Source organism: Scyliorhinus torazame, chromosome 9, assembly GCF_047496885.1.
Source record: "Scyliorhinus torazame isolate Kashiwa2021f chromosome 9, sScyTor2.1, whole genome shotgun sequence".
NCBI lineage: Eukaryota > Metazoa > Chordata > Chondrichthyes > Carcharhiniformes > Scyliorhinidae > Scyliorhinus > Scyliorhinus torazame.
The window spans coordinates 219,313,423-219,332,694 of NC_092715.1; the positions used below are offsets into that span (position 1 = coordinate 219,313,423).

At 48.5% G+C, this 19,272-nt stretch overlaps 1 protein-coding gene across 1 annotated transcript in view; it reads left to right on the forward strand.

The window, feature by feature from the left end:
* Positions 1-19,272, forward strand: part of LOC140429749 (trans-2,3-enoyl-CoA reductase-like) — a 271,730-nt gene that overhangs the window by 229,246 nt on the left and 23,212 nt on the right. Inside the window, exon 8 of the mRNA XM_072517113.1 lies at positions 1,043-1,086. Within this exon, the coding sequence (XP_072373214.1) occupies positions 1,043-1,086 (44 nt within the window). The remainder of the gene's footprint in view (positions 1-1,042; positions 1,087-19,272) is intronic.

A 19,272-nucleotide genomic window follows, 5' to 3' on the forward strand; every position in this document is an offset into this window, starting at 1 on the left:
TATAAATGAACACTTATCACATCATTAAATTTGTACTTAGACTTGAACTGACAAGACTTTCATAGGACCATAAGAACTAAGAACAGGAGTAGGCAATTCAGCCCTTCGAGCCCACTTCGCCATTCAGTTTGATCATGGCTGATCTCCTGTCGGCCTCAACCCCACTCTCCTGCCTGTTCTCCATAATCCTTCACAGCCCATTACTAATTGATAATATGTCTATCTTCTACTGAAATTTACTCAATTTCATGGCATCCACCACACTCTGGAGTAGTGAACGTCACAGATTCACAACTCTTTGAGAGAAGTAATTTCTCCTCATCTGTTTTAAATCTGCTACTCCTGATCCTAAGACTGACCTTTCATTCTAGATTGCCCCACAGGGGGAAGCATCCGCTGTACATCTACTTGGTCAACACCTTGTTGAGTTCTGTTCATGTCCAGAATGCTGTTGATCGGTCTCATTCTATCTGTGAGAGATGACAGGAATGCAGCCACTAAACTTTAGTGAGGTCAGATAAGATCATCTGCTGTGCTTCTTTTGATGGGTGAACAAGCTGATTCTGGAAGAGCAAACACAGCAATTTCACAGCAATCGATGCATTTTAATAGGGAACCAAACTGTGAGATGTCGTTTCTGCAAGGCCAATAGTGGAGGGCATAACTCGACCAACAACTTTTGGATAACCACCCTTAACTGTGCATCTGCACCTTGCTGAATGTGCTGTTTCATTATTCAACATTATAGAAATGTCTCTTTAGACCTGTTTACCGCCTGGGTAATTGTCTCTTGTATCATCACTTTCAAAATCACCACAATGTCTCCATCTTACTTCTGTCGGACACTCCCTGTTTGAATTACCTTTATATGATCCAAAAGAAAGCCCCACAATGATTTAAAAGTAATTAACTTACTTAGAAGCAGGACAGTTCTGTTTTGCATTTAGTTATGCAGTTCGCTGATGTAATTGATTTTGTTGTGTGTAGTATAGCTGCATGATGGATGTGAAAGATCATGGTGTTTTATTACTTTATTTTCCAGGCTACGGCAACAGACAAATTATTCCAGCCATGGTCTGTTTTCTGGTACGTACAGAGCCAATTTTTATTCAAGATGCCCTGTGCTTTTACCGTTTCACTTTGCGTTGCTTATAATTTTCCTTCATTTATTTTAGTGAAATTTCAACAGGGGTAAAATATGCTTTGAGACAGCACAGCTTGAAAAGAGAGAGAGATTATATTCCATGAGTTGTAAATAAATTCAAGCGAAGGTCCTTGACTGCAAAGACGTTTTAACCTGCACTGGGACTTGGTATTCCTTGAGGTAATTTTGAAAATTGTGGCTTGGGCCTATGAGGGATGTGACCCTGTGAGGACTGAGCTTTATGTTGAAGTTAGTCCAAGCCTTCCGAATATTTCAGGTGCACCCCTTCACACTGTTGTTACGTCAGTCAAAAATACTTGCTCCAGTTTTAAAATCCTCATCAAATCACTTATTTTATTTTTTTTAATATATTTTATTCAAGATTTTTTGGCCAAACCATAACAGTACGTAGTGTTTCTTTTAAACAACAATAAAGCAATATAAATAACAGTGGCCAGTTTTAAACAAATAAATAAATAATATATGAACAGAAACAAAAACCAAACTAAATGGCAACTGCCTTGTCAAAAATAAATACTCTCCAAAGATACAATCCAACAGTCCAATATACATTACCTAAAACAAGTGCCTATACATATACAATAACATCCCTGAGAGTCCGTCCGATTCCTCCCCCCCTCCCCCCCCTCCCCCTCCCCCCCCTCCCCCTCCCCCTCCCCCCCCCTCCCCCTCCCCCTCCCCCCCTCCCCTCCCCCTCCCCCCCCTCCCCCTCTCCCCCCCCTCCCCCCCCTCCCCTCCCCCTCCCCCCCCTCCCCCTCTCCCCCCCTCCCCCCCCCTCCCCCTCCCCCTCTCCCCCCCTCCCCCCCCCTCCCCCTCTCCCCCCCTCCCCCCCCCTCCCCCTCTCCCCCCCCCCCCCCTCCCCCCTCTCCCCCCCCCCCTCCCCCCCCCCCCCGGGTTGCTGCTGTTGTCTTCCTCTTTTCCATTCCCTCTATCTTTCTGTGAGGTAGTCGACGAACGGGTGCCACCGCCTGGTGAACCCTTGAGCCGAACCCCTTAGTACGAACTTAATCCGTTCTAACTTTATAAACCCTGCCATGTCATTTATCCAGGTCTCCACACCCGGGGGTTTGGCTTCCTTCCACATTAAAATATCCTGCGCCGGGCTACTAGGGACGCAAAGGCCAAAACATCAGCCTCTCTCGCCTCCTGCACTCCCGGCTCTTCTGCAACCCCAAATATAGCCAACCCCCAGCTTGGTTCGACCTGGACCCCCACCACCTTCGACAGCACCTTTGCCACCCCCACCCAAAACCCCATGCTGGGCATGACCAGAACATGTGGGTGTGATTCGCTGGGCTTCTCGAGCATCTCGCACACCTATCCTCTACCCCAAAAAATTTACTGCGCCGTGCTCCAGTCATATGCGCCCTGTGTAACACCTTAAATTGTATCAGGCTTAGCCTGGCACACAAGGACGATGAGTTTACCCTACGTAGGGCATCAGCACACAGCCCCTCCTCAATCTCCTCCCCCAGCTCTTCTTCCCATTTCCCTTTCAGCTCATCTACCATGATCTCCCCCACGTCCCTCATTTCCCTATATATGTCCAACACCTTACCATCCCCCACCCACGTCTCTGAGATCACTCTATCCTGCACTTCCTGCGTCGGGAGCTGCGGGAATTCCCTCACCTGTTGCCTCGCAAAAGCCCTCAGTTGCATATACCGAAATGCATTCCCTTGGGGCAACCCATATTTTTCCGTCAGCGCTCCCAGACTCGCAAACGTCCCATCTACGAACAGATCTCTCAATTGTGCTACCCCTGCTCTTTGCCATGCTCCAAATCCCCCATCCATTCTACCCGGAACAAACCTATGGTTATTTCTTATCGTGGACCGCACCGAGGCTCCCGTCTTTCCCCCATGCCATCTCCACTGCCCCCAAAATTTCAATGTAGCCACCACCACCGGGCTTGTGGTGTATTTCTTCGGTGAGAACGGCAACGGTGCCGTCACCATAGCTTGTAGGCTAGTCCCCCTGCAGGACGCCCTCTCCAATCTCTTCCACGCCGCTCCCTCCTCTTCTCCCATCCACTTACGCACCATTGAAATATTGGCGGCACAGTAGTACTCACTTAGGCTCGGTAGTGCCAGCGCCCCCCTGTCCCTACTACGCTGCAAAAATCCCCTCCTCACTCTTGGGGTCTTCCCGGCCCACACAAAACTCATAATACTCTTCTCGATTCTTTTGAAAAAAGCCTTCGTGACTACCACCGGGAGGCACTGAAACACAAAAAGGAATCTCGGGAGGACCACCATTTTAACCGCCTGCACCCTACCTGCCAGTGACAGGGACACCATGTCCCATCTCTTAAAGTCCTCCTCCATCTGTTCCACCAACCGCGTTAAATTAAGCCTGTGTAATGTACCCCAATTTTTGGCTATCTGGATCCCCAAGTATCGAAAGTCCCTTGTTACCTTCCTCAACGGTAAATCCTCTATTTCTCTGCTCTGCTCCCCTGGATGCACCACAAACAACTCACTTTTCCCCATGTTCAATTTATACCCTGAAAAATCCCCAAACTCCCCAAGTATCCGCATTATCTCTGGCATCCCCTCCGCCGGGTCCGCCACATATAGCAACAAATCATCCACATACAGAGATACCCGGTGTTCTTCTCCTCCCCTGAGTACTCCCCTCCACTTCCTGGAACCCCTCAATGCTATGGCCAGGGGCTCAATCGCCAGTGCAAACAATAACGGGGACAGAGGACATCCCTGCCTCGTCCCTCTATGGAGCCAAAAATAATCAGACCCCCGTCCATTCGTGACCATGCTCGCCATCGCGGCCCTATACAGCAACTGTACCCATCTGATATACCCATCTCCAAAGCCAAATCTCCTCAGCACCTCCCACAAATAATCCCACTCCACTCTATCAAATGCTTTCTCGGCATCCATTGCCACCACTATCTCAGCTTCCCCCTCTGGTGGGGGCATCATCATTACCCCTAGCAGCCTCCGTATATTTGTATTCAGCTGTCTCCCCTTCACAAACCCAGTTTGGTCCTCATGAACCACCCCCGGGACACAATCCTCTATCCTCGTTGCTATTACCTTGGCCAGAATCTTAGCGTCCACATTCAGGAGGGAAATAGGCCTATAGGACCCGCATAGCAGCGGGTCTTTTTCCTTCTTTAGGAGGAGCGATATCGTTGCCTCTGACATAGTCGGGGGCAGCTGCCCCCTTTCCCTCGCCTCATTAAAGGTTCTCATCAGTAGCGGGGCCAGCAAGTCCATATATTTCCTATAGAATTCAACTGGGAATCCGTCTGGTCCCGGGGCCTTCCCCGCCTGCATGCTCCCAATCCCTTTCACTACTTCCTCCGTCTCAATCTGTGCTCCCAGTCCCGCCCTCTCCTGCTCCTCCACCTTAGGAAATTCCAGCTGATCCAGAAAGCACATCATTCTCTCCTTCCCATCCGGGGGCTGAGCTTCATATAATCTTTCATAAAATGCCTTGAACACTCCATTCACTCTCTCCGCTCCCCGCTCCATCTCTCCCTCCTCATCTCTCACCCCCCCCTATCTCCCTCGCTGCTCCCCTTTTCCTCAGTTGGTGGGCCAGCAGCCTGCTCGCCTTCTCCCCATATTCGTACTGTACACCCTGTGCCTTCCTCCATTGTGCCTCTGCATTACCCGTAGTCAACAAGTCAAATTCTACATGTAGCCTTTGCCTTTCCCTGTACAGTCCCTCCTCCGGTGCCTCCGCATATTGTCTGTCCACCCTCAGAAGTTCTTTCAACAACCGCTCCCTTTCCCTACCCTCCTGCTTTCCTTTATGTGCCCTAATAGATATCAGCTCCCCTCTAACCACTGCCTTCAGCGCCTCCCAGACCACTCCCACCTGAACCTCCCCATTATCATTGAGTTCCAAGTATCTTTCAATACACCCCCTCACCCTTAAACACACCCCTCATCTGCCAATAATCCCATGTCCATTCTCCAGGGTGGATGCTGTTCTTTTTCCTCCCCTCTCTCCAGGTCCACCCAATGTGGAGCGTGATCCGAAATAGCTATAGCCGTGTACTCCGTCCCCGTCACCTTCGGGATCAGTGCCCTTCCCAAAACAAAAAAGTCTATCCGTGAATAAACTTTGTGGACATAGGAGAAAAACGAAAACTCCTTACTCCTAGGTCTACTAAATCTCCAGGGGTCTACTCCTCCCATCTGCTCCATAAAGTCCTTAAGCACCCTAGCTGCAGCCAGCCTCCTTCCCGTCCTGGACCTCGATCTGTCCAGCCCTGGATCCAGCACCGTATTAAAATCTCCACCCATTACCAACTTCCCCACCTCTAGGTCCGGGATACGTCCTAACATACGCCTCATAAAGTTGGCATCATCCCAGTTCGGGGCATATACGTTTACTAAGACCACCGCCTCCCCTTGCAATTTGCCACTCACCATCACGTATCTGCCCCCACTATCCGCCACTATGGTCTTTGCCTCAAACATTACCCGCTTCCCCACTAGTATAGCCACACCCCTGTTTTTTGCGTCTAGCCCCGAATGAAACACCTGCCCCACCCATCCTTTGCGTAGTCTGACCTGGTCTATCAGTTTCAGATGCGTCTCCTGCAGCATAACCACATCTGCCTTAAGTTTCTTTAGGTGTGCGAGTACCCGTGCCCTCTTTATCGGCCCGTTCAGCCCTCTCACATTCCACGTGATCAGCCGGGTTGGGGGGCTCTTTACACCCCCCCCTTGTCGACTAGCCATCTCCTTTTTCAATCCAGCTCCTCACCCGGTTCCCACGTAGCCGTATCTCCCCCCAACGGCGCCCTCCCGCCCCGACCACCCCACCCCATACCAGCTCCCCCTTCTCCCCAGCAGCAGCAACCCAGTTAACCCCCCCCCCCACCCCCCCCCGCTAGATCCCTCACTAGCGTAATTGCACCCCCCATGTTGCTCCCAGAAGTCAGCAAACTCTGGCCGACCTCGGCTTCCCCCCGTGACCTCGGCTCCCACTGTGCGAGGCCCCCTCCTTCCTGCTTCCCTGTTCCCGCCATGATTACCATAGCGCGGGAACAAAGCCCCGCCCCCAATGGCCGGCGCCCCCAGCTCCTCATCCCTCCCCCCCCTCCCCCACGACATGGGGAAGAGAGAAAAGTTACAGGATTGCAGGATTAACAACTTGCGAAATCATCTCTTCCCCCTTTTCCCCCTCTTCACCCCACATATTCGCCCCACCACTTTGTCTCAAATGTTCTTTTTCTAGCCCGCTTATTCCAGCTTCTCCTCGACAATAAATGTCCACGCCTTTTCTGCCGTTTCAAAGTAGTGGTGTTTCCCTTGATGTGTGACCCACAGTCTTGCCGGCTGCAGCATTCCAAATTTAACCTTCCTTTTGTGCAGCACCGCCTTGGCCCGATTAAAGCTTGCCCTCCTTCTCGCCACCTCCGCACTCCAATCTTGATATACGCGGATCACCGCGTTCTCCCACCTACTGCTCCGAGTTTTCTTTGCCCATCTGAGGACCATCTCTCTGTCCTTATATCGGAAAAATCTCACCACTATGGCTCGAGGAATTTCTCCAGCCCTCGGTCTTCGTGCCATAACTCGATAGGCTCCCTCCACCTCCAACGGGCCCGTCGGGGCCTCTGATCCCATTAACGAGTGCAGCATCGTGCTCACATATGCCCTGACGTCCGCCCCTTCTGCACCTTCGGGAAGACCAAGAATCCTTAAATTTTTCCTCCTCGCATTATTCTCCAGCACCTCCAGCCTTTCCACACACCTTTTGTGTTGTGCCTCGTGCATCTCTGTCTTCACCACCAGGCTCTGTATGTCGTCCTCATTCTCAGCAGCCTTTGCCTTCACGACCCGAAGCTCCTGCTCCTGGGTCTTTTGCTCCTCCTTTAGCCCTTCAATCGCCTGTAATATCGGGGCCAACAGCTCCTTCTTCATCTCCTTTTTAAGTTCTTCCACGCAACGCCGCAGGAACTCTTGTTAGTCAGGGCCCCATATTAAACTGCCTCCTTCCGACGCCATCTTGCTTTGTGCTTGCCTTCCTGGCCGCTGCTCTAGAGGATCCACCGCAATCCGGCCACTTTCCTCTCCTTTTTCCATCCGTGTCCAGGGGGGATTCCCTTCTGGTTTACCGCACAGTGTTTTTAGCCGTTAAAATTGCCGTTGGGGCTCCTATTAAGAGCCCAAAGGTCCTTTCCACCGGGAGCTGCCGAAACGTGCGACTTAGCTGGTCATCGCCGCACCCGGAAGTCATCAAGTCGCTTATGACCCTGCCCTCCCTCAGTCACCTCATGCAGCCCTAGAACCAGTGATAAGTTACAGCACAGAAGGTAGCAATTCAGCCCATCGTGTCCATGCCAGCCCAAGGACACCCAGGTCCTCTTTCTAACCCCACCTTCCTGCACCCGGTCCATTAACCCTGTAGCTTATTGCACTTAAGGCGATGATCCAGGTACTTTTTAAAAAAGGTTTGGGTTTCTGCCTCCACCACCAACTCGGGCAGCGAATTCCAGACTCCCACTACCCTCTGCGTAAAAAAAATCTTCCTCATGTCCCCTCTCCATCTTCTGCCTTTTATCTTGAATCAATGTCCACTGGTTCTAGAATTCTTCACCAAGGGAAACAGTTTTATCTTGTCCACTCTATCTCTTCCCCTCATAATTTTGTACACCTCAATCAAGTCACCCCTCAGCCTTCTTTATGCCAAGGAAAATAACCCCAACCTATCCAATCTCTCCTCATAGCTACACTTTTCTAGTGCTGGCAGCAGTAAGGTTCCCAACACTGAGATCTGTGAAACACCACTTTCCATTTACTATCTATCGACCATTACCTTTTGTTTCCTGTTACTAAGTCAACGTTTTGTACAGTTTGCCAAGTTGTCTGTGTCATTTTTTACATTTTTGTCTAATCTGCCATGTGGGATTTTGTCAAATGCCTTGCTAAAATCCATGTACACAACATCCACTGCATTACCTTCATCAACCCTTCTTGTCACTTCCGAAAAAAATTCAATCAAATTTGTGAGCCAAGATCTTCCTTTAACAAATCCATGCTGACTATCCCTGACTAGTCCCTGCCTTTCTATGTGACAGTTAATCCTATCTCTCAGCATTGGTTCTACTAATTTGCCTGCCACTGATGTAAGACTAACTGGCCTATAATTGTTTGGCATTTCCGTTGATCCCATTTGAAACAATGGAACCACGTTCACAATTCGCCAATCCTCTGGTACCTCTCCTGTATCTAGTGAGGATTGGAAAATCATCCTCAGTGGATCTGCTGTCTCCTTCCTGACCGTCAGCAGCCTTGGAAACAATCCATCTGGACCTGGCGACTTATCAACTTTCAAGGATTCCAACCCTTCGAGTAATTCCTCTCTCTTTATGATTATCCCATTTAGTGTCTCGCAGTGTTCGCCCTGGACTACTATATCTGCATCATCCAAAAGACCATAAGGCAATAAGACATAGTAGCAGAATTAGGCAACTCAGCCAATCGAGTCTGCTCCGCCATTCAATCATGGCTGATATTTTCTCATCCCCATTCTCCTGCCTTCTCCCCATAACCCCTGATCGCCTTGTTGATCAAAAACCTATCTGTCAGTGTCTTAAAGACACTCAGTAAGTTGGCCTCCACAGCCTTCTGTGGCAAAGAGTTCCACAGATTCACCACCCTCTGGCTGAAGAAATTCCTCCTCATCTCTGTTTTAAAGGATCGTCCCTTTAGTCTGAGATTGTGTCTAGATTTTCTACTTCTAGATTTTCCTACAAGTGGAAACATCCTCTCCACATCCACTCTATCCAGACCTCGCAGTATCCTGTAAGTTTCAATAAGATCCCCCGTCACCCTTCTATACTCCAACGAGTACTGACCCAGAGTCCTCAACTGTTCCTCATGCGATAAGCTCTTCATTCCAGGGATCATTCTTATAAATGTCCTCTGGACCCTTTCCAGGGCCAGCACATACTTCCTTAGACACGGGGCTCAAAACAGCTCACAATACTCCAAATGGGGTCTGACCAGAGCCTTACATAGCCTCAGAAGGGCTGTATTCTGGCCCTCTCAACATGAATGCTAACATTGCATTTGCCCTCCTAACTGCAGACTGAACCTGCACGTTAACCTTAAGAGAATCGTGAACAAGGACTTCCATGTCCCTTTTTGCTTCTGATTTCCTAAGCACCTCCCCATTTAGAAAATAGTCTATGCTTCCAGTTCTCCTTGCAAAGTGCATAACCTCACATTTTTCCACATTGTATTCCATCTGCCACTTCTTTGCCCACTCTCCTAGGCTGTCCAGGTCCTTCTGCAGCCCCCCTGCTTCCTCAATACTATCTGGCCCTCTACAGATCTTTGTATCATCTGCAAACTTAGCAACAATGCCTTCAGTTCCTTCTTCCAGATCATTAATGTATATTGTGAAAAGTTGTCAGCACAGACCCCTAAGGCACACCACTAGTCATCGGCTGCCATCCTGAAAAAGACCCCTTTATCTACATTCTCTGCCTTCCGCCAGTCAGCCAATCCTCTATTCATGTCAGGACCTTACCCTTAACACCATGGGTTCTTAATGTATTTAACAGGTTCCTATGTGGCACTTTGTCAAAGGCCTTCTGGAAATCTAAATAAATCACATCCACTGGTTCTCCTTTGTCTAATTTCGTTGTCACTTCGTCAAATACCTATAACAGATTTGTCAGACTTGACCTCCCCTTGACGAAGCCGTGCTGATTCAGTCCTATTTTATCATGCACTTCCAAGTACTCTGCAATTTTATCTTTAATAATGGACTCTAAAATCTTACCAATGACTGAAGTCAGGCTACCCGGCCTATAATTTCCCATCTTCTGCCTCCCTCCCTTCTTAAACAGTGGTGTTACATTAGCCACTTTCCAGTACACTGGGACCTTTCCTGCCTCCAGTGATTCTTGAAAGGTCATCACCAATGCCTCCACAATCTCCTCAGCTATCTCTTTTAGAACCCTAGGATGTAGTCCATCTAGCCCAGGTGATTTATCCACTTTCAGACCTTTCAGTTTCCCCAGAACCTTCTCCTTAGTGATGGTCACTACACTCACCTCTGCCCCCTGATTCTCCTGGAGCTCTGGCATCCCACTGATGCATTCCACCATGAACAATGATGTAAAGTAGCCGGTTAGGATTCTCCGATCCCTCCGCCAGGTCGGAGAATCGCCGGGGGGCAGCGTGAATCCCGCCCCACCGCTCCGACGGTGGCTGCCGAATTCTCCGGCGCCTGTTTTCGGGCGGGGATTGTGCCACGCCATTCGGGGGCTGTTGGCAGCAGCCCCCCCCCCGGCAATTCTCCGGGCCCTGATGGGCCGAGCGGCCGCCCGTTTTCGGCCAGTCCCGCCGGCGTGAAATGGACATTGTCCATCCCGGCGGGACCTGGCTTGGAGGGCGGCTTGCAGGGTCCTTGGGGGGGCACGGGGGCATCTGGCCCCAGGGGGGGAGCCTCCACGTTGGCCTGGCCCGCGATCAGGGCCCACCGAACTGCGGGCGGGCCTGTGCCGTGGGGGCATTCTGTCCCTCTGCGCTGGCCTCTATAACCCTCCGCGATGGCCGGCGTGGAGAAGAAACCCCCTGTGCATGCGCAGGAAACACGGCAGCGGTTCTGCGCCTGCGTCAACTTGCACCAGGGGCATAGGCCCTGCGGCGTCGGTTGGCGCGGCGCCAACCTCTCCAGCACCGGCCTAGCCCCTGGAAGTGCGGAGGATTCCGCAACTTCTGGGCAGCCCGACATCGGAGTGGTTCATGCCGCTCTTTGGCACCGGTACGGGCCGCCCCGCCGATTCTGGGAGAATCCCGGCCACTATTCAGTTCCTCTGCCATTTCTTTGTTTCCTATTATTACTTCTCCAGCCACATTTTCCAGTGGTCCAATGTCTATTTTTGCCTCTCTCTTACCTTTTATATATTGAAAAATACTCTTCCTATCTTCCTTTATATTACTTGCTAGCTTGCACACATATTTCATCTTCTTCCCCCTTGTTCCTTTTTTAGTTGTCCTCTGCTCACTTTTAAAGGCTTTCCAATCCTCTAGCTTCCCACTAATGCTTGCCATTTTGTATGCTTTTTCTTTTGCTTTTATGCTGCCCTTGACTTCCTTCATCAGCCATGGATGCCTCGTCCTCCCCTTAGCATGTTTCCTCCTCCTTAGGATGAATTTCTATTGTGTATCGTGAATAACCCAAAAACTCCTGCCATTGCTGTTCCACTGTCTTCCCTGCTAGGCTCCTTTTCCAAACAACTCTGGTCAGTTCCTCCCTCATGTCTTTGTAGTTACCTTTATTCAATTGTAATGCCATTACATCTAATTGCAGCTCCTCCCTTTCAAACTGCAGGGTAAATTCTATCATATTGTGGTCACTGCTCCCTAAGGGTTCCTTCACCTTAAGTTCCCTAATCAAGCCTGCCTCATTACACATCACCAAATCCAGAATTTCCTGTTCCCTAATAGGCTCTGACACAAGCTGCTCAAAAAAAACATCTCTTAGACATTCTACAAATTCCTTTTCTTGGGATCCATTACCAGCCTGATTTTCCCAGTCCACGTGAATATTGAAGTCGCCCATGATTATTGTAATATTTCTTTTTTTTACATGCCTTTTCTATCTCCTGATTCATTTTCTGCCCCACATCCTGACTACTGCTAGGGGGCCTGTACATAACTCCAATCAAGGTCTTTTTATCTTTGCGATTCCTCAACTCTACCCCAGAGATTCTATGCCTTCTGATCCTATATTGCTCCTTGCTGTTGATTTAACTTCATTCCTTACTATCAATGTAGCCCTGCCCCCTTTGCCCCTCTGCCTGTCCTTTCGATAGGGCACATATCCTTGTATATTTATATCCCAGCCCTGATCCCCTTGCAGCCACGTCTCTGTGATGCCCACAACATCAACATCGTACCGGCCAATTTCAATGTGTGCAACAAGCTCATTTACCTTGTTCCATATACTGCGCGGATTTAGGTACAACACCCTCAATCCTGCAATGTCCACCTCCCTTTCGACACTTGTCACCTTTTTTGCTCTGCCTGAGGGTGATGTTGTTCTCTTATTTTGGTTCTCTATTTCCCCTTCAGTTATGACACCTTTTATTAAAATTTAGAGTACCCAATTATTTTTCTTTCCAATTAAGGGGCAATTTAGCATGGTCAGTCCACCTATCCTGCACATCTTTGGGTTGTGGGGGTGAAACCCACGCAGGCATGGGGATAATGTGCAAACTCCACACAGACAGTGACCCAGGGCTGGGATTCGAACCCGGGTCCTTAGCGCTGCAGTCCCAGTGCTAACCACTGCGTCACATGCCGGCCCTGTTATGATACCTTCTAAGCTCACATTCTGCTTCCACCCCCCTTCCCACCACCCTGCCACACTGGTTTAAATTTCCTTTGTGAACACGGAGACAAAATATTAATTTAAAACCCTTCCCACAGCCTCTGCATCTACACACAAGTGTATGAGATGTCTAGCCAAGCTATATGGTCGAATGATGACGATAGCCAGACATGAGCACACAAAGTGAACGGACATATTTTACGGTGAACATCAAACAATGTGTTAGCACACTGCCAACAGAAGCTTTAGCCACCTCCAGATTATGGGCTGAATCACTGGAATCTCTGGATTTTCAAGAATCGCTGGAGGCAGGAAGGATCCTAGAGGACTGGAAAATGGCTAATGTAACACTCCTGTTTAAAAAGGGAAGGAATCAAATTATGTGAACTCAAAAGGCCAGTTAGCCTGACTTTGGTTGCTGGCAGGATTTTAGCGTCTATTAGTAAGGATGATATTGTGGAGTTACATGGAAAAATCGGGCTGAGTCAGCACGGATTCGTCAAGGAGAGGTCTTGTCTGACAAATCTGTTAGAACATTTTGAGGAAGTAATGAGGAAGTTAGACAAAGGAGAACCAGTGGAAGTGATCTATTTGGATTTCAGAAGACCTTTGACAAGATGCCGGACAGGAGGCTACTAAATAAGGTAAGAGCCCATGGTGTTAAGCGAAAGATACTGGCATGGATAGAGGATTGGCTGACTGGCAGAAGGCAGAGAGTGGAGATAAGGTGGTCTTTTTCTGGACGGCAGCCAGTGACTCGTGGTGCTCCAAAGGGTCAGTGTTGGGACTACAACTATTCACGATACACATTAATGATCTGGAAGAAGGAACTGAGGGCATTGTTGCTAAGTTTGCAGATGATACAAAGATCTGTAGAAGGACAGGAAGTGCTGAGGAAGCAGGGACACTGCAGAAGAACTTGGACAAGCTATGAGAGTGGGAAAAGAAGTGGCAGAGGAATACAATGTGTAAAAGTGTGAGGTTATGCACTTTTGTACGAAGAATAGAGGCATAGGCTATTTTCTAAATGGGGAAAGGCTTTGGAAATCAGAAGCACAAAGGGACTTACGAGTCCTAGTTCAGGATTCTCTTAATGTGCAGGTTCAGTTAGCAGTTAGGAAGGCAAATGCAATGTAAGCATTCATGTCAAGCGGGCTAGAATACAAGAGCAGGGATGTACTGCTGTATAAGGCTCTGGTCAGACCCCCATTTGGGACACTGTGAGCAGTTTTGGGCACGTATCGAAGAAAGGATGTGCTGGCCTTGTAGAGGATCCAGAGGAGGTTCACAAGAATGATCCCCTGAATGAAGAGCTTGTTACATGAGGAGCAGTTGAGGTCTCTGGGCCGTACTCAATGAAGTTGAGAAGGATGAGGGGGGATCTTATTGAAGCTTATAGAATACTGAGAGGCCTAGATAGAGTGAACGCGGAGAAGATGTTTCTACTAGTAGAAGAAACAAGAACCTGAGGGCACAGTCTCAAACTGAAGTGATGATCCTTTAAAACAGGGATGAGGAAGAATTTCTTCAGCCAGAGGGGAGTGAATCTGTGGAACTCATTGCCGCAGATGGCTGTGGAGTTCAAGTCACTTGAGTGTGTTGATGTCAGAGGTAGATAGGTTCTTGATCAATAAGGGGATCAGGGGTTATGGGGAGACGGCAGGAGAATGGGGATGAGAATTAGCCATGATTGAATAGTGGAGCAGACCCGATGAGCTAAATGGGCTAATTCTGCTCCTATATCTTATGGTCATATGGTCTTCTGAATCTTCCAAGGAATGGCAATCACCATCGGATTGCCAGTCCACTCTAATTCACTTACTTTGCACTGGGGCTCCATGTCTTTCACGTGGATTTCAGAACCTGAATTCTTTGGAAATGCAGAGTTTTTGGGAGTCCTACATACACAGTGCAGGATTATCGGGGCAAGCCAAGCCATCCCCCCCACCCCACCCCCCACACACAATTTTTACTGCATGAGCAGCCATACACTGGTAAGTTTAAAGATCCTAAAGCCACTTTGAGAAGCTACGGAGAGAAAATAAGAATACAAGGTAAGTGTGTGTGACAGTAGGGTGACAGGTGGATGAAAAAGTAGGGTGTCAGTATGTGCGTGAAGGGGTAGCATTGTGGTGATGGGGTGGTGGGATGGATCAATGGTATAGATCTCAGACCCGTGTTATGCTCCTCTTGCTCAATGTGGGAGTTCAGGGACACGGCTGATGTCCCTGGCTTCTTCATGTGCGGGAAGTGTGTCCAGCTTCAGCTCTTGTTAGACAGCATGACGGCTCTGGAGCTGCGGATGGACTCACTTTGGTGCATCTGCAAAGTTGAGGAGGTTGTGGATAGCACGTTTAACGAATTGGTAACACCACAGATTAGGATTGCTGAGGGAGAAAGGGAATGGGTGACCAAAAGGCAGAGAAAAAGCAGGAAGGCAGTGCAGGTGTCCCCTGCGGTCATCTCCCTCCAAAACAGGTATACCGCTTTGGATACTGTTGGGAGATGGCTCACCAGGGGAAGGCAGCAGTAGCCAGGTTCATGGCACCGTGGCTGGCTCTGCTGTACAGAAGGGCGGGAAAAAGAGTGGAAGGGCTTTGGTCATAGGGGATTCAATTGTAAGGGGAGTAGATAGGCGGTTCTGTGGTCGAAAACGAGACTCCCGAATGGTATGTTGCCTCCCAGGTGCACGGGTCAGCGATGTCTCAGGTGGGCTGCAGAACATTCTGAAGGGGGAGGGTGAACAGCCAGTTGTCATGGTGCATTTCGGCACCAATGATATAGGTAGAAAATGTGATGAGGTCCTACAAGCAGAATTTAGGGAGTTAGGAGCCAAGTTAAAAAGTCGGACTCAGAGGTAGTAATCTCAGGATTGCTACCAGTGCCACGTGGTAGTCAGAGTAGAAATGAAAGAATAGGCAGGATGAATGTGTGGCTTGAGAGATGGTGCAGGAAGGAGGGGTTCAGATTTTTGGGACATTGGGACCGGTTCTGGGGGAGGTGGGACTACTACAAATTGGACGGTTTACACCTGGGCTGGACTGGAACCAATATCCTTGGGGGTGCTTTTGCTAACACTGTTGGGGAGGGTTTAAACTAATGTGGCAGGGGGATGGGAACCAAATGAGGAGGTTAGTGGACAGTAATGAGGTAGTAAATAAAGCCTATAAGGAACTAGATCATGAAGTCAGCGTGACTAGGGGGAAGAGTAGGCAGGGAGCAGATGATGAACGCAAAGGGACTGGTGGTCTGAGGTGCATTTGTTTTAATGCAAGAAGTGTAGTAGGTAAGGCAGATTAACTTAGGGCTTGGATTAGTACCTGGGAGTATGATGTTATTGCTATTATTGAGACTTGGTTGAGGGAAGGGCATGATCGGCAACTAAATATCCCAGGATATCGATGTTTCAGGCGGGAGAGAGAGGGAGGTAAAAGGGGTGGAGGAGTTGCATTACTGGTCAGAGAGGATATCACAGCTGTGCTGAAGGAGGGGACTATGGAGGACTCGAGCAGTGAGGCGATATGTGCAAAGCTCAGAAATAGGAAGGGTGCGGTAACAATGTTGGCACTGTACTACAGATCTCCCAACAGTGAGCGTGAGATAGAGGTACAAATATGTAAACAGATTATGGAAAGATGTAGGAGCAACAAGGTGGTGGTGATAGGAGATTTTAATTTTCCCAACATTGACTGGGATACACTTAGTGTCAGAGGTCTAGATGGAGCAGAATTTGTAAGGAGCATCCAGGAGGGTTTTCTAGAGCAGTATGTAAATAGTCCAACTTGGGAAGGGACCATACTGGACCTGGTCTTGGGGAATGAGCCCAGCCAGGTGGTTGAAGTTTCAGTCGGGGATTACTTTGGGAATAGTAATCAGAATTCCATAAGTTTTAGAATACTGATGGACAAAGACGAGAGTGGTCCTAAAGGAAGAGTGCTAAATTGGGGGAAGGCCTACGATACCAAAATTCGGCAGGAGCTGGGGAATGTGGATTGGGAGCAGCTGTTTGAAGGTAAATCCACATTTGATATGTGGGAGGCTTTTAAAGATTGGTTGATTAGAGTGCAGGACAGTCAGGTCCCTGTGAAAATGAGGGATAGAAATGGCAAGATTAGGGAACCATGGATTGTGAGACTAGCTAAGAGGAAAAAGGAAGCATACATAAGGTCTAGGCGACTGAAGACAGACAAAGCTTTGGAAGAATATCGGGAATGTAGGACCAATCTGAAACGAGGAATCAAGAGGGCTAAAAGGGGTCATGAAATATCTTTAGCAAACAGGGTTAAGGAAAATCCCAAAGCCTTTTATTCATATTTAAGGAGTAAGAGGTTAACTAGAGAAAGGGTTGGTCCACTCAAGGACAAAGGCGGAAAGATATGCGTGGAGTCAGAGAAAATGGGTGAGATTCTTAACGAGTACTTTGCATCAGTATTCACCGAGGAGAGGGATATGACGGATGTTGAGGTTAGGGATAGATGTTTGATTACTCTAGGTCAAGTCGGCATATGGAGGGAGGATGTGTTGGGTATTCTAAAAGGCATTAAGGTGGACAGGTCCCCAGGTCTGGATGGGATCTATCCCAGGTTACTGAGGTAGGTGAGAGAGGAAATAGCTGGGGACTTAGCAGATATCCTTGCAGCATCCTTGAACACGGGAGAGGTACCGGAGGACTGGAGAATTGCTAATGTTGTCCCCTTGTTTAAGAAGGGTAGCAGGGATTATCCAGGTAATTATAGACCGGTGAGCCTGACGTCAGTGGTAGGGAAGCTGCTGGAGAAGATACTGAGGGATAGGATCTAGTCCCATTTGAAAGAAAATGGGCTTATCAGTGATAGGCAACATGGTTTTGTGCAGGGAAGGTCATGTCTTACCAACTTAAAGAATTCTTTGAGGAAGTGACAAAGCTGATTGATGAGGGAAGGGCTGTAGATGTCATATACATGGACTTCAGTAAGGCATTTGATAAGGTTCTCCATGGCTGATGGAGAAAGTGAAGTCTCATGGGGTCCAGGATGCACAAGCTAGATGGGTAAAGAACTGGCTGGGCAACAGGAGACAGAGAGTAGTAGTGGAAGGGAGTTTCTCAAAATGGAGAACTGTGACCAGTGGTGTTCCACAGGGATCCGTGCTGGGACCACTGTTGTTTGTGATATACATAAATGATCTGGAGGAAGGTATAGGTGGTCTGATTAGCAAGTTTGCAGATGACACTAAGATTGGTGGAGTAGCAGATAGTGAAGGGGACTGTCAGAGAATACAGCAGAATATAGATAGATTGGAGAGTTGGGTGGAGAAATGGCAGATGGAGTTCAATCCGGGCAAATGCGAGGTGATGCTTTTTGGAAGATCTAATTCAAGAGCGAACCAAACGGTAAATGAAAAAGCCCTGGGGAAAATTGATGGACAGAGAGATCTGGGTGTTCAGGTCCATTGTACCCTGAAGGCGCCTGCGCAGGTCGATAGAGTGGTCAAGAAGGCAAACGGCATGCTTTCCTTCATTGGAAGGGGTATTGAGTACAAGAGTTGGCAGGTCATGTTACAGTTGTATAAGACTTTGGTTCGGCCACATTTGGAATACTGCGTACAGTTCTGATCGCCACATTACCAAAAGGATGTGGATGCTTTGGAGAAGGTGCAGAGGAGGTTCACCAGGATGTAGCCTGGTATGGAGGGCGCTAGCTATGAACAAAGGTTGAGTAGATTAGGATTATTTTCATTAGAAAGACGGAGGTTGAGGGGGGACCTCATTGAGGTCTACAAAATCATGAGAGGTATAGACAGGGTGGATAGCAAGAAGCTTTTTCCCAGAGTGGGGGACTCAATTACGAGGGGTTACGAGTTCAAGGTGAGAGGGGAAAAATTTAAGGGAGATATGCGTGGAAAGTTCTTTGCGCAGAGGGTGAAAGGTGCCTGGAATGCATTGCCGGCGGAGGTGGTAGAGGCGGGCACGATGGCGTCATTTAAGATGACATGATACATGAATGGGCAGGGAGCAGAGGGATACAGATCCTTAGAAAATAGGCGACAGTTTTACATAGAGCATCTTGATCGGTGCAGGCTTGGAGGGCCGAAGGGCCTATTCCTGTGCTGTAATTTTTCTTTGTTCTTTGATCTATATTTATCCAGGAATTAAAACTAGTTTTAATTCTTCTAACATTTTCTGGATAACTATTCTGGGATTTGGAATCATCCACAGTCTGACTTTAACTTAGAGTTTCGGAGGGTTCCAGACGCAGGGGAATTGTCCATTGAAAGTCCAAACCTCCAGGCAAATTCCATGTCGTCAGTGCATGGAGACTTACTCGGAGTCTCCCAGTGCATCTTGAGGGGTGCCTCCTGGGGATAGCCATAAGTTCTGGGACATGCATAAGCCCACTGGTGCAAGGTTGGCATAATCAACATGCTAAATTGGATGCCAGTGCAGGCGAAAGCAGCCTTTTATTTTGCACACTTATATTTATGTACCCATGAACTTGGTGAGTGATATTTCAACCAACCACTGCCAAACTCACCGTGCACAATCGCTTGGAGCTGCCATCCCTGGGATCCATTGCACTTAATTCTCGCTACAGCAACTCACCCTGATCACCCCCAGTATATTATGTTGTGGACACCATGGGTCCAGTGATCGCAGGCCTACTGGCGTGCAGGGATCTAACTGAGAGAAACTCTGACTGTAATTTTGCAAAGTTCATCCCAGAATAAGATTCCTTTCCCCAATTCTCCAAACATAACAAGATTATTACATTTGCACTGTTGTAACACACAACACA